Source organism: Lepisma saccharinum, chromosome 1, assembly GCF_977018435.1.
Source record: "Lepisma saccharinum chromosome 1, izLepSacc3.1, whole genome shotgun sequence".
Taxonomy (NCBI): domain Eukaryota; kingdom Metazoa; phylum Arthropoda; class Insecta; order Zygentoma; family Lepismatidae; genus Lepisma; species Lepisma saccharinum.
In genome coordinates, this window is record NC_139229.1 from 217430362 (window position 1) to 217446633 (window position 16272).

The window sequence follows — 16272 nt, forward strand, 5'->3', positions numbered from 1 at the left end:
AAAAGGAGTCCTTTTTAAAGCATAGTCAGAGTAAAGTCCATAGTGAAAATGTTGCCAGTGCAAAGGCAAAAGAATGCCCGACAGAAACACAGATGGCAAAATGCATTAAAAAAATGGATCACCAGATGTTTTCTCATCTTACAAATTTATTTAATGTAGCCTACTATGTACAGGTAATGGACAAAATAATATGAACACCTTGTTTTGCAAAGGCCTATATACGCCGTCGTGGAAAAGGAACAACACTCAGCCGAGATTTCAACCATCTAGTGGCGATGAAAGCAAATATATCAGTCTATCAGAAGCTGGTGTGAGAGTTGCATGCGAGCAGTCAGCTATCCGTCAAATGCAGGTATGTCCGACCTTTCAGACTTCAAAAGAGGCATGATCATAGGAGCCTGCCTGGCTGGAGCATCTGTGACAAAAACAGCTACACTTGTTGGTGTAGCACGGAGCACAGTGTCAACTGTTCTGACAGCCTACAGACAACATGGAAAGACAACGTCTGCAAAAGAGAATAGTGGGCGAAATACAAAGTTATCCAACAGGGATCGACGTGTGTTGAAGCGAATAGTGACTCGAAAGCACAAGACAGCACTGTCCCAGATAACCGCAGAGATGAACAATCACCTCCAGGACCCTGTATCAACGAAAACCATTCAAAGGGAGCTGCATTCTGTGAACATTCATGGCAGAGTTGCCATCCCCAAACCGTTGGTGACTCCACGTAATGCAGTGACACGAAGAAGGTGGTGCCAAGAGCACAAGAATTGGACACAGCAGCAATGGGAACATGTGATATGGTCAGACGAATCGTCTTTCACATTATTTCAGACCACAGGACGTGTTTATGTGTGGAGAACTCCTGCTGAAGCATTTGATATTGACTGCTTAGTGCCTACCGTGAAACATGGTGGGGGGTCTGTGATGGTTTGGGGGGGGGTATCTTGGAATGGTGTTGGCCCACTTGTCGTCCTGCGTGGGAGAATCAACGCAGAGAAGTACTGCACCATCCTGGGTGACCACCTCCATCCCATGGTTCAGACTTTGTTTCCCGATGCATGCCCCATCTTCCAAGATGATAACGCCCCTATTCACACTGCTAGGTGCTTTGATGCATGTTTTGATGAGCACAGTGATGAGGTAGAACATCTCATCTGGTGTCCACAGTCCCCCGATCTTAACATCATTGAGCCTTTGTGGGGTATTTTGAAGGCCAAAGTGCGTAATCGGTTTCCACCTCCAATGACACTTTCAGAACTTGAGACTGTTTTGTGCGAGGAGTGGCTACGTATTCCAGTTCACACTTTACAGGACCTTTATTTGTCTATCCCACGTAGGATACAACCTGTCATTCAGGCAGGGGGGGGGGCAACCCCATACTAATACAAGTTTTCTGCAATTGCATTGGTGTTCATATTATTTTGTCCATTACCTGTAGCTAAACATGAGAAACCATTTAAAGACTTTGTAGATCTGCTGTGTTTGGCAGGAAAATTAAGTGTGAGTGTTCTACCTAAGTATGGCAATGAAAAGCAATGCAGAGAATTTATTCATTTCATAGCTGAAACTTTGAAGTTAGATCTAGTGGAGAAAATAAAGAAAAGTACATACATCAGCCTTCTGATTGATGGATCCACAGATAGATCATCAGTCGAGCATGCAAATGTGTATGTTCGATACGTGGATGCAAATGATGGTCACATCAAAGAGGACATTTTAGGAGTAATAGAGCTCCCGAACTCTACTTCTGCTGGTTACTTCACTGTCGTAACTGATTATTTAGATAAGGCAATAGGTCCAAATAAATACAGAAACAAGTGATACATTGTAGGCTTGGGTACTGATGGTGCAGCAAATATGGTCGGGCACAAATCAGGATTGGCTGTGCAAATGAGAGCTATTTGTAATAAAATGGTAAATATTCATTGCCTTGCACACCATTTGCAGTTAGCTGCGTTGGATGCTTGTGGTGAAGTTGTATATCTTAGAGCATTTGATTCCGTGATTAGAGTCGTTTTCACGTTCAGAAGAGACAACGGCGCTTATGGAGAAACCGCACAGTGTTGCCAATACAGCGCTAGCTCATGTCGCCGGGAAATGATGACCTTCCTTCACATCGAAGGTGTTACATATTTTGTATATATAATGATAATTATATGTAATTATAAATATTAATATTATACTGTGAACGTTACAGTTACCCTTTTTACTATAATCCATTGCGATCACTACACACGCGAGTGTAATGCACGAATATGACACTTCAGAAATCACTTAAAAAAGTAAAAATCACTGAGAGCTCACACAACTGAAAACACTTTTTCGGGAGAGGGAAAAAGTCTAAACAGACCAGAGCAGATCTCTCACTCAAGTTACAACAGATTTGGTGTTTTAGTAACGGTCCGTTCCAGGATTCGGCCAGGGAAGCTAGGGGAATTTATGAGCCAAGAGCTCGACCTAACGTTACCTGGTCTTGTTTACCCGTTGCATTTACCAATGATCAGATTCTTAATATCTACCTCTTGCAGATAAGGGAAACAAATATAGATTTTAACATATTTAATTAATAAAGACATAAACCTAACATACTTACACAGGCAAAAGGATACACTTGTTACACATGATTGGCGCTTATCGCCACACACGACTGTATACTTATACCACAATACTGTCCCGGGTTCGAACTCTTATGCTCACACTCTACCGTGTAAGTTACTGGCGCACTCTCTATTTCAAATCTTGTCACTCACTGTGGAGGATAATGTTCCTTTTCGAGCCTAGTCGCACACTGTCCTTTCTTCAAAACTGTTTCCCCAAAACTGTAGCTTTTTGTTGATCACGTGTCCCCCTGGCCCAATGAAATCGTTCGGCGTTGTTTTTACCAAACCGTGAGAACAGCATCTCCTGGTCATTCCCTGGATCCTACAGTTTCTGCCACATGTTACATAAATTAGTTCGGCGACGATGGACCGTGTCCAGTCGAAGGGATACAGGGCTGGCTCATTTGTCACTTCTCCCATTCCTTCGTCCTGGTCCCTCCCTGGCTGGGGAGAGAAGAGCCCACACAGGAAGAAACATAGTTCCCAACTCTCCGAAGGAAAGTATTTTCAATATGGAGCAACATAGAATTGCCATAAAGTAAGGGGACCCTGGCACATGGGTTAAATTCAAGTTGCAACCCAAACAAACAAATGAGTTATGGCCCACGTGAACTGATAAGACGTGAATGACTCAAGCAAGGCATGTCATATTTCTATCTTGAAGCCCCATATTTTGTCACGTTTTGGAAAGCCTTTCAAAGGTAAATATGGTGTCTATGAATTTATGTGTACGTTGGAAACTGAAAGGTGATCTTCATTTCAGCATTAATGTCGACAGTAATGTAAACGAAAACAACGTGTATTTGCGACAGCACTAATGTTGCTCACAACAGCAGCATTGGAAATAATTGTCAATTATTAAATTTAAGTAATTTCAATTCTATTATAACAAACTGCATGAAGTTCATATTTTTACTGAATGGAAATAACAACTGGAAAACTTGGTGGTGATTAGCCGGAATGCTGCGGTGAGTCAGCTCAAGATGGCCAGACAACGTCTCCTTACTTCGCGCGCGGTTCGGGTTAAAAAGAAACTCCAAATGCATGGAAGTAATATTTCTGGGAACCTTTAAGTGGTTATAAAAAATAATTTCATTATTTTCTCCACAACTTTGTCGCTGGAAGTTTTTACTTGGAATTACAGAACAAAAAATGGCCAGCGACGACATTTTCTACTGCACGAATATAAAAAATCTCCACATACTTTATTTGAATATTTTTTAATGCAAATATGCTTTAAAGTATTGATAAATTCTGAGTACCACCGTCACCTATGACAATTAAAAAACAGTGTCAATTTTTTTCATAATGAAAGCTTCAATTTTACGGCATGTTTCAACGTTAGGAATGAAAAAAATGTAAAAATTGTGATTTCACAGAAAATTTGAGTTTTTAATTTATCTAAAATTATGTAAGCAAGTTACCAGTTTTTTGTGTTCACCATCGTATTCTCCACAAAATTTCCTGCAAAACTGCAGGTACCGATTTTACTTAAGCTAAATTTGTAAATCCAGAAATTTGACAACAGCGCGCTCGTATTTCCCATAAGAAAAGCATTGCCCATAAGAGCCCATTGTGTCTTCTGAACGTGAAAACGACTCTAGGAATATTTTTCAGTTTTATCATGGCTCTGCTAAAAGACTTCACCTCTTGAGAGAAACGGCAGAAGTTATTGAAGACGAAATTCTAAAACTGAGTGATATCCACACTATTAGGTGGTTAGCCAGCAAAGAAAGTGCTTTAAGAGCTCTCTTGCAATCATGGAAAGCTGTTGTGACCCATCTTGAACAGGTGGCCCATGGAAAAGACAATGATGGCGCTAAAGCTAAGGGTTTGCTGAAAAGTTTGAAGCAATTCAAATTTGTTAAGCTTCTGTACTTCCTTTTGGATTTCTACATAAAATTGAACCCTTTAAGCGTGGCACTACAAAATAAGAATCTTTTGATTTCATCTCTGAAAATAAGAATTGAACACTGTATTTCAGTTTTGGCTGACCTGGAATCTAATGTTGGACCAAGCGAACAAGATTTCTTGGACCTTGTATCCATTTCAGGGCAGATCAGGGATGTGCAGCTCACAAACATTCAAAATGGAGAGCAAGAGTTTCAGACTGTTAGAGGAAACTTAATTAACAATGCGAAGGTGTACATCACAGAAAGATTGCAATCTATATCAACAGATGTGATTGCATCTCTGCATGTTTTCGACACCTTGGGTTGGCCTCCCAAAGAAAATATTCTTCAGTTTGGGATAGAAGAAATGAAGAAGCTCTACATGTACTTGAACCCGAGCCTTTATAATGAGAAATTGGATGTTCTGTTAGCAGAGTGGGCAGAATACAAACTTTTGTTTCCTTCTCTGACTTTGAATCAGACGCTGGAGAAGATTCACAGCGAGGAGTGTTCAGCAAGATTCCCTAATTTACTCCAGATTTTAACATTTTGTGCTGTTCTACCAGTGAGCACAGCTTCATGTGAGAGAGGTTTCAGCTGTCACAACAGACTTAAAACTGCTTACAGGAACTCTCTGAAGACTGAGACACTAGATGATTTGCTCAGAGTTTCTGTAAATGGACCCTCCTTGTCAGAGTTTGACCCAGCAGCTGCGATTGATAAGTGGTACTTCAGTGCAGAACGAGTATGTTCTTTTTAATAATTGCTTATATTTGTATTATTTATCAATATAAAATAGTGGCGACCAAAGATTTTAGACTGGCGACTGACTTCAAACTTGAAATTTCATGCCCTGGACTAAGCATTAACAAATACAAACCAGTTAGTCAGAAAAAAGTTTTAAAAATATTAACCAAACGTGGCACTATTCTTCAGTTATAGCCATTTAAATTCACTTATGGCCACCCATTTTCCCCACTTATGGCCACTTTGTCTATGAACAAATAATGAATAATACAGATGAAATACAATATATTAAAGGTAAATAACATAGTTTTCAATGGATGGACATAGTGTAAATGTAGTTGAACAACATAAATTAACATTTCTAGACTTCTCAGGTCACTCCGTAGTAAACAAAACATCAAAATGTCAGTTCCAAAAATAAAAGTAAAAAAAAAAGTTTTCACACATTAAAGAGTAGCTTCATATCACAAGGAAATTATATGTCTAATGCAAGTTCACTGGCAATAATATTATATAGAAAATTACTTTGTTTCCAGTGTGTAAACAGCAGGGGCGTGCCCAGGATTTTCGAAAGGGAGGGGTTATGTATACTTTTTCTTGGTAGTCGGCCCTCATTTTGTCATATTTTCCTACCTTTGACGTCCTTTTTTTTAGGAATACTGGATGAAAGGGGGGGTTATAACCCCCATCAACCCCCCTTGGGCACGCCACTGGTTAACAGAACCAGGAAATTTTGTTATCAAGTGTCGCTCCTCTTGTATTAGGATAGGCTCCGGCAGTTTTCCCATAATATCATTCACATTTATTGTTGAAATATCATTTTCTATATAATGATAGCAATCATTTTCTGCAGTGGCCATAATCAAAGAATCTTTACAAACCTGCATCTAGTAATGGCCATGTGGTCTACACATACTGTTTTGTAGTTATTTCTATTTCAGGATATAAATACTGCAATTCTAACATTTAAACTTACCTCTGAACAAATTATATGTTTCTGATATAGTATTTATAACAACTGTGGAAAACATTATTGTAGCTCTCTCTTTTCTTACGAAAATCCATAAGAAATTCTGCTGTAACAAGCATCTTCTTCCTTACAACAAGCTTACTTCCTACAAGAGGAAGTACAAAGAGGAAACATGGATATCCAATTGGAAAGCTTATTTTACACTGATTTATGTAAGCTGTTATCTGACCTAGGTAGCTACCAATTAAATATGTGGGGTAGTGGCCAAAACTAATGCCTCCACCCTATGTGATGCATGGCCACAAGCATACAGGATAAAATAATGCTATTTTGGAGGGCTGAAGTCGAAATGTTACCTATGTCCCTGAACATACCATTATCAAGGAAAGTTGTTTGCATTGACGTCCTCTATATATTGTGAAAGTTTGTCGGGGGTTCACAATGACACCCTGTGTATGTATGCATGTGTGTTACCCAGTCTTCGCACATTGGTATTGTAAAAAGTGCTTTTAGAATTAGACATGTTGATTCTGAAATTCACCTTGATTGATTTTAAACGACAACTACTTGCCAAGAATTCCAGGAATTCTGCCTGAATTATTGAAATGAAAAATTTCAACTTTTATTCATCCAAATTTCATTAAATTTATAAATATTTATAAATGGCCTGAGGCAAGTTTTTCACAGTATAGCTTTTATTTTTATTGATAAAGCTGTCCAGAAATTATAACAGAATTCTCTCAATCCGTCCTTTACAGAACAATCTATCTGACAGACGGAAGTTTATTTCAAGAAAATATAGCTATCTTGAAGTTTATTAGTTAAATTTGAGTTTGAAATTCTTTTACAATTAACAGTTTTTCATAGATTAGTATATCCCATAACATTTGTGACTTGCATTTATTTATAGATGTATTTTTAGTGCGAGTATGTGAAATGGCAAATGTAAACTCATCACCTTATATTAAATATTTTAAACATGTATACTGTTTAATTCAATTGAAATATAATTTTTGGATACATTGGAATCACACAGACTCTTTATATTGTTAATGTACGGTATTTGTGTGAGTATGTGTGTGGGTGGTGAGGGGCAGTAATATGTAAGGTTAAAATAGAGAAAACATCAGCTTGTACTCCTAAAATTTTTGGAAAGTTCGCCTTGGTGTGAATTATACTTGAATTTTATCATATTGTAGATTGGTGTGTATTACTCACTATGAAATGAAATAAACAACATTAAATTGTATAAAGTTAAGTTTAACACTACTTACCTGAGTGAGTGTGAAGCTTTTTTGGAACAACGTTTCAGGGTCCTACTGCCCCCTTCATCAGGTTCATAAATATTTTCCTAAGCACTGAACATAGTGCCACGTTAAAAAGTGACAATGTCTAGTGTGAAAAGTGAACAAAGAATCAACATGAAATTCCTTGTGAAACTTACTTTCAGGGTCATAGGTAAAAATCCATGTCTCATCGCAAGTAACAACAGATTCCAACAAACTTGGCTCATTTCTAAAGCATTGTAACATGTCCTCACTAAAGTCTTTACGACGCAGTTTTTGGTCATCTGACAGAACTTTTGGTACAACCTTCGCACAAATCTTCCGCATGTTCATTCCTCTGTTAAAATGTGTCGAACAGCTTCCCTATCCAAGTTAACTAACTCGGCCACTGCATGAACACTCAACCTTCGGTCACCTCGTATCACTTCAAGAACAATGTTTTGTTCCGTAATCGCAGTTCGTGGTCACCCTGTACATTCATTGTCATCCACACTGTCCCTTCCCTCCTAAAACCGTTCATGCCATTCAAACATGCATGTCCTAGACAAAGTATCATCTCCAAAAGCCTCGCTTAATATTTGGAATGTTTCTGTTGCCGATTTTTTAAGTTTCACAAGGAATTTGATGTTGATTCTTTGTTCACTTTTCACACTAGAGATTTTTTCGGCAGAACAGGGTTGCAGGTGTTCACTCAATGACTTAATACTCCCAACTGGAAAGACCAGGCGAGTCCAAACTTGCAGCATAGATAGACTAGGGGCGTTGCATGACGTCACCAAAACTGTTGCTGCCAACTCCATTTTGTTTTTCACTTATGCAATCAATCCGTTTTTTTTTTTTTCTGTGTCGCACCTCGTATTTTACTGAAAGTCAGAAATTTAGTGAGCCTGCAACTAGGGAGTACTACTGACGTTGTCAGATTAAATTTATTTTTATTTATAACCTGCATACATGCTTGTAAACTTAAAATTGTAAGCAAGTTCTTTTTCTTTCTGGTTGAGCTACATTTATTTATTCATTTACTATTCAATTACAGGCCTGGTGTGATGATGAAACTTATTTTTTTGTTGAAATACCAAACCTGTAAATATGACGAAGTGATAGAGAACATGTATGTATATTTCATATGGAGTTTTTGGGAAGTCATGCGTGTAATTTTCTATTAAAATAAATAAATAAAACAATATTTTCACTTTAATGTGTAAAATTTCATGACCTTAGAAAGATAAGACAAAAGTAAAAGTAAAATGCATTTACATTTAATATGGTATATTCTTCTGAATTTGAACTCTCAAATATTCGTTACATGTATATAATGTTAACTGAAGTAATTTAACTTTATCAAATGTTTCCCCAAAATGTGTCAGAAAGGTAAAGGTTCTGCTCATCACAGTACCAAGGCTGAAGTGAAGGGTTTATTTTTCGGTATAAGAACTAAAAGTACATGCATTTAAAGCCATAAAACAGGTGTGTGAAACCTTTCCTAATCAAGATTTCTGAAATGTAGTTTCCCACCTGCCCATATCTAATACTAATCAAGGTTCTTGCTAACATGGGAAAGAAAATCAACTTGTGAGTAAAATAGGAAATTTTATAAACATATTTCAAAATCTAGGGAAGATGAAATATTAAATATGTTTGTTACATTTGCAGTGAGCATGGGTTTTTCACATATTTGTGAACACAATTTTTGCTACACCAAGTGTTTTTTTTTACATACATATAAAAAAATTGTGAAATAAGTGGTTTCATCACACATTTAGCCTACAAGTATACTATATTAGAATACTTTGGACCTGTGTTATTAATCAAATACACATATTTTCATAACATATTACAATGGTGCATTTTACTCGCTATCAATTCAAATAAAAATATATAAATAACACGTGAGTGAGTATAGACTTCCGAAACGTCGTTCTGAAACATTCCTACTCACTCACGTAAGTTATTTATATATTTTTATTTACATATTTTCATTCTTCAATTTAGTATCTTCCAAAAATAAACAGGTAAGCCCTACATTTAATAATTTTTATTTTTTTCATTTGCACTTTATAATACACATATACATTATTATAATATGAATTAACACTATTTTTTCACTTAAATCCTATAGTTGCATGTATGTAGTGTTGAAAACATTTGTACAGTCTTCACCCACATTTTCTCTCCTCCGTGAAGATTTCCACTGATACTTATAATTTGTTCAATAGAAGTTTTTTTTTTTAATACACAAGCTAATTACAAATAATAAGTTTGTTTCACATGGATCCCTGAAGAAACAGAACTGATGAGATCAGATTTCAGACCGCATAGACACTGTTACGTCAGTAAATGGCTGCCTCTGTAAATTGAATCTTTAGAAAATATACATATTTCTATTTTTGAAGTATCTGTGACAGGGCATGTAATATTTTTACAGTATTTATATGCAGAAATTGAAATAAGACAGTGTTTATTGTACTGAAAATCACATTTGTATATCTTAACTTTTTTTAGTTTTTAAAATCTATTGCTAGCATGATTTGCATATCAACAAGTATAATTATGTGGTTCGTATCTGAATTGCACGTGGCTGTCATTAGTTACGAATAGGAAGTGAAATTTCCATCTCACTCTATGAATAAGTAATATTTTTAATGTTAAGATTATAGAAAAGGAAAGAGTCACTTGGAAAGAAAATTAAAATTTGGAATACAGAGAAATGAAAAATAAATATTATTCAATCAAATTTATTAAGTCCCATCAAGAAGTATGTTTCTCAAGTTGTAGGATAAATGTGTGTTTACATCAGTAAAAATTAAGAATGAAGTGTTAGTAAATTACCTTGCACTCTGATCAGTTATTTCTTTCACATAAATCTATTTTTCCTTTATGCTTGAACTTATTATATCAAAAAATAATAATTTCCTTCAATTTAGATACAAGTCTGCATTTTCTTAATATATCCGTGAATATTTTAATGAAGTGTAATTTAAGTAAAACATGACTTTGTTTTCTGGTTTTTATTGTAATTGCCCATTTCATTCAATTCTCACAAGTGAAATTTTGAACCTGAATGTAAAGATGCATTATTGAGTTTATGCCACAGTTACTTCAAAAACAAATTGCATGCATAATCATGAGGTACCCTGATCACTGACATTCTTATTTAGATAAAAAGATTTTACGAACAAACAAAGCTACATTCCTGTTGGCGGGGTGAGCGGGCTCCAGTCTTGCCGAGGGGACCCTTCACTGTATTGCTCGGACAGTACTTCAACTTTTTCGAGCGTATCGTAAGGTGGTGTAGATGGAAGAGATCTCGGTGGTTGGGGTGATCCGTGCTGTGGCTGCGGCTCCTGTTGCTGATAATCGGTTAACAGAGGCAATTCTGGTTGGTAGTGGACTGGCGAGTGGTGGTATCCCTGATGAACGAGTGGGCTTGCACAGGGACTATTCACATGGCCATTTTCAGGACTCGGATTTCCTGCAGATGTCCAAGTGGAACTGCAGCCCGGTGACGCTGCCGGTGGGCAGTTGATTGCAGTTGGGGTTGGTGGGGGTAGTGTAGCCCAGCTCACAGTGCTGCTGCCAACGCCAGATTGGGGTGCCATGGACCAAGCTGCAGCAAAACCAGGTGATCCAAAAACTGATGACTGATGTGGTGGTTCTGAATATGGAACTGCAATAATAACAATAAATGAAAATACATAAAATTTGCACATGATTAAATTAATTTCATGAGAGTTACAAAATTACACTCATGTCCAGACAGGGACTCAAACCCAGAACCTTTGGTGACAAGAGTAAGTACATAACAAATTCTTAAGCAAAATTCAAGATAAAAATGTCATGAAAGTAACCATTTTATTTAGTTGGTATCTTGTTTCTGTTGACCAGCAGGAAGTTAATGTACTTGGAAAAGAGAACACTTTTCACCTCCAGTTTTATCTACACAACATTAAAATAGATTGGTAACTTCTTTTGGTCATACTATTTTTGTGCTTCTATGTTGTTGTTTTTTATTACTCATGTAAGACGAAATATTCACTTGTAACTTTTATTATCAGACTGAGAGTACATTGCAATTAAATTACAACAAAGAAATACAGAACTTCACCTGTGAAATACTAAAACAGAGTTTACCATCCCTACAATGAATATACCATGCTTTACACATTTCAAGGTTATATTAGAAGAACATGTGTAAAAAAGCCCAGACTGGGAACGAAATCAGAACATTTCGTGGCGAGATCACTCCGAGTATCAATGTAGTATTTTTTAAAATAATGTCTTGAGTGTAGATGCTTTACTAACAAGATTGCATTATTTCTGAGTTTTAATTATTTCTTGAACACAACATATCGTCCACTGAGAATGTTCTATGTCCGTTTTTTCATGAGGGGATATCAAAAAGTAAATGAGTAAATTTTTTAAAGCCAAATGGAAATGTATTCACAAAAACTGAAATATACATTTGGAAGTACATGTATGTTGCAACCTTTCCACAAGATAGCAGGTGTGTGCATTTCGTGCACGCCGAGAGGCAGTTGTTTCAAAATGGCAACTACACTTGAGATGTTCAACACAGTTGAACTGCGGAGTGTGATTTGGTTTCTATTGTCAAAGGGACAGAAACCACCTGAAATCTGTCTTAACTGGTGTGCAAAGTTCAATGCAGGATGTGTAAATGTCTTCGATGAACCCCATTCTGGACGGCCTCGCACATCCCACACACAGAGCAATGTTGACGCTGTGGAGGCATTGATTCAGGAGGACTGGCGGTCAACAATCCAAACAACAGCAGATGCAGTGGGCATTTCATATGGCAGTGAATACACAATCATCCATGAAAAACTTGGGTATCGTAAAGTGTCAGCGAGATGGGTCCCAGACAGCTCACACCACAGCATATGGGATACAGTCTTTAGCATTTGCTCCAGTACCATAGGGCTGAAAACTCATTCCTCGACTGCATTGTTACCAGGGTTGAATCTTCGATTTTTCATTACACCTCTGAACGAAAGCGACAGAGTATGGTATGGAAACACACAAACTCGCCCCCACCGAAAAAATTCAGGACAAACCAGTCTGCCAGAAAGGTTTTACTTACAGTTTTCTGGGACAGCCAGATGATCTTGCTGATTTTGAGGTAAAAGGAGCAACTGTAAATGCTGCTGCATATTGTGCCACGCTGGATCGTCTACAAGCTGCTCTGCACCGTAAACATCCAATAAAATCTATGGAGGAGGTCATCATTCTCCATGACAATGTTCGTCCCCTTGTAGCTGCACCAGTGAAGCAAAAAGTCAATTCCTGGCATTGGGAAATTCTCAAGCATCCAGCATACAGTCCAGACCTGGCCCTATCAGACTTTCACCTGTTCAGCCCACTGAAGGAACACCTTGCCGGCAAACACTTCAGCTGTGACACAGAAGTTGTGACAGCCGTGCATCGTTGATTACACGTCCAGCTGAACGATTTCTACCACATGAGCATCAAAAAATTGGTGTCACGGTGGGACAAATGTATAAATGTGATTGGATGGTATTTGGAAAAGTAGAGTAATGTTCAACCTTCAAAATGTATATTTCAGTTTTCGTGAATACATTTCAGTTTGGTTGTAAAAATTTACTCAATTACTTTTTGATATCCCCTCGTATTTATTGAACCTTTGTCACCATTTGCTGAAAGTTTTTATCATTGCAAAGGCTGATATACACTATGTTGCCATTCGTCACCGGACACCCCATACCAGTACATTAATCTGGTCGTAGCACCACATCAGTATCGTGTAGGGCCACCTTTCGCCGCAATGACGTCTGGAACCCTTCGAGGAAGACTTTCCACCAATTTGCGATACGTGTCGACGGGAATGTTGCCCCATTCCTCCTGCAAAGCGGCAAACAGCTCATTAGTGTTTTTTGGGTGGCATGGCCTGGCTCTCAAGCGGCGCTCCAACTCATCCCAAAGGTGTTCAATGGGGTTGATATCTGGACTTTGGGCCGGCCAATCAAGTTTTTGCACACCCATGTCCTCGAACCACGTGTTGATAATGCCTACCGTATGACATAGAGCATTGTCGTGCTGAAACAGGTATGGGCCAATACCGAATTGTTCCCATAATGTCAGTAGCGCAGAATTGTCCAGACCTTTTTGGTACGCATCGGCCTTCATGTTTCCCCGAACTAAAACAAGAGGACCAAGACCATACCACGAAAACCAGGATCACACCATGATGCCACCTCCGCCGAATTTCACTGTGGGTACGATACAGTCCTGTAAACAGCGTTCACGGGGCATACGCCACACCCACACACTTCCATCGGACCGCCACATCTGGTAGCGAAATTCATCACTCCATAGGACGCATTTCCATTGATCGAGAGTCCACTGGCGGCGTTCCTTGCACCACTGTAACCGACGGGTCGCATTGTGGGCTGTGATATGCGGCTTGTGAACTGCTGCGCCACCATGAAAACCAAGTGCGACGATCTCCCAGCCGACAGTACGATCACTTGCAGTACTACTGGAAGCCGATCGAGACTCCTGTGTCACCATCTGTAACGACGCCTTTCGGTTTGACTTCACCACACGTTTGAAGCATAGACGGTCACAATCTGTTAATATTTTCGGTTTACTGGGTCTGGGTCGGCATGTCATGACCCCCTCTCGCTTCCACTTCACGATAACATCACACACTGTCGACCGGGGTATCTGAAATTTGTTGGAAATCTCACGGGTCGAATGCCCAAACCTGTGGGCTCCAATGATCATCCCTCGTTCCGCCTCATTCAGTTCGCGTCGTCTGTCCATATTGACTGCTGTAGCTGGTATGAGTATAATCTCAACCGGCAATGCCTTTTATAGGTTGTATGACGTGTACAGACGATCCCAAGCACTTTTTGAGGGGTGTCCGGTGACGAATGGCAACATAGTGTACTGAAGCCTGTCTAAAAAGAAGAAGTTGTTTCGTTTGGTATTTATGCTGTAATTAATAATTGAAATTTTAGGTAAAACAACTGTACGCAACAAAAGCTTTATAGAACAATTGCACACAACACTAGCTTTCATACGAAAGTTCCAGAACACTGCATTCTGGAAACGAGATGGAGATGAAACAATTTCATTATAAATTTGTCATTGGTAGCAAAGTAAAATAAATAATCCATGTTTTGCAAAATCAATGTACTACTTTAATTCCACTATTCAAAATTTTTGTCTTTTTACAACAAACGTAAGAACCGAAGACCACTACTATTGCTAAGCATTTCCCACAAGTGACTGGGGTTAGAATGCAAGAGGTTCATCTCATGTTCAGGTGGCAGTTGTGGTTGGTTTAGGAAATTGTTGTAAGGTTTCATTGGCTGTTGAAGTTTGCACTCTGGTGGCCGTTTCCAAATTCTGCACATGGACCAAAAAGACTCTCAATATATTAATATATTGTATGTAGACATCAGACGATATTAGAGATGAAACAATTGCATCCTAAATAGACCACAGCAAAAATATCTTGATTTACAATTTGGAGATAGACCATTTGCATTCTCAGTTGACAATATGTAATTTCCATTTGTTCTTGTCTCAAAGAGCAAGTACATAACAAATAAAAAAAATAACGTATACTCCTTGGTGCAACAGCCCTCTAAGGGCCAGGACCTGCCAGAGTAGCTTTTTTCATCGAGTACTGTGTGGTCTGCACATCGAGTCTAATTGCCGCAGTTTTTCTGGCTTTCAAGACTGAAGCCTGCTACTTCTTTTCAAGTAGCTCCCCCATTGTTCTCACATGTAAGCAAAATTCAGAATTCAAATAGTGTGATACAACACGGCATTTGGTACACCAATTTTTTTTGTACATAGATTGATTGATTTGCTTTATTTTACTTCGCTTCTTGGGCCACTTTTGGCTAATTTGTGAAGGCGTGGATGAGTGATGATATGATGAAATTGATGATGGAACACTCGCAAACATCCATGCCCAGGCCAGGATTCGAACCCACGATTTTGTACATAGAACAAAATTAATTATAGCACCAAGCATGATCTTTTTTTTTTATTATTCATCTTGATAAAATGCCCAAAAATATTATTTACTCTTATCTCTTTGTTCATTCTCTACAAGGAAGTTTCTTATCACCTTTTTTGTAGCTCTAACAGTTTTCTCACATCACACAGTCAATGTGTTACAATTAATAGTACATATACCAAATTTCATGTTAGTAGCATGAAGTGAATGATCCTTTAACAAATGAAGCTTAGCAAATCCACTACAATGAAACTTAATGTGTAAACTCTCAATTTTCTCCAAAATCGTCTTTAGTTAATAAAGTTGAAAGTTCATGTTGTTTTATGTTCAATTTGTGCTCAATTAGGCAAAGTGAGAACTCCTCATTAGGAATCAGATCTGAGATCCCTTGATTACCAGGCAAAAATAAATTCATAAGTCTAATAGATTGTTGAAAATGATACTTACTGTGTGATGGTGGTTTACGTTGCTGCAGGGAGTATGGTGTACTTCTTTGATTCCTGAGAACTGGAAACCTATCGCAGTACATTCCCTGTGGTAGAAACCATGATCCGTCTAAAAAAGAAATTATTTTGTGCAACATTTGTAATATCCGAATCATTATAAGGATCCACATGCATGTATGTGTACCCACAAATCTGAACACTTGTTCCACAAATCATTTTATTAATCAGCATATTGTAATTTTACATTCTTTGGCTTCTGGTGCCAAACATTTGTCTAATTGAGGCCTGGGGAACTTGTCTTTATTGTGAAATAGTTC

At 38.1% G+C, this 16272-nt stretch overlaps 1 protein-coding gene across 2 annotated transcripts in view; it reads right to left on the minus strand.

Moving 5' to 3' along the window:
* Positions 1–9624: 9624 nt before the first annotated feature.
* The window catches only part of byn (T-domain transcriptional activator brachyenteron), a 101001-nt gene continuing 94353 nt past the window's right edge, over positions 9625–16272 (minus strand). For both annotated transcript variants that reach the window (XM_083127952.1, XM_083127960.1), the window contains exons 6-7: positions 15957–16064; positions 9625–11165 (exon numbers count right to left, since the gene is read on the minus strand). In XM_083127952.1, coding sequence (XP_082984078.1) covers positions 10684–11165; positions 15957–16064 — 590 coding nt within the window. In that variant the 3' untranslated portion in view covers positions 9625–10683. The remainder of the gene's footprint in view (positions 11166–15956; positions 16065–16272) is intronic.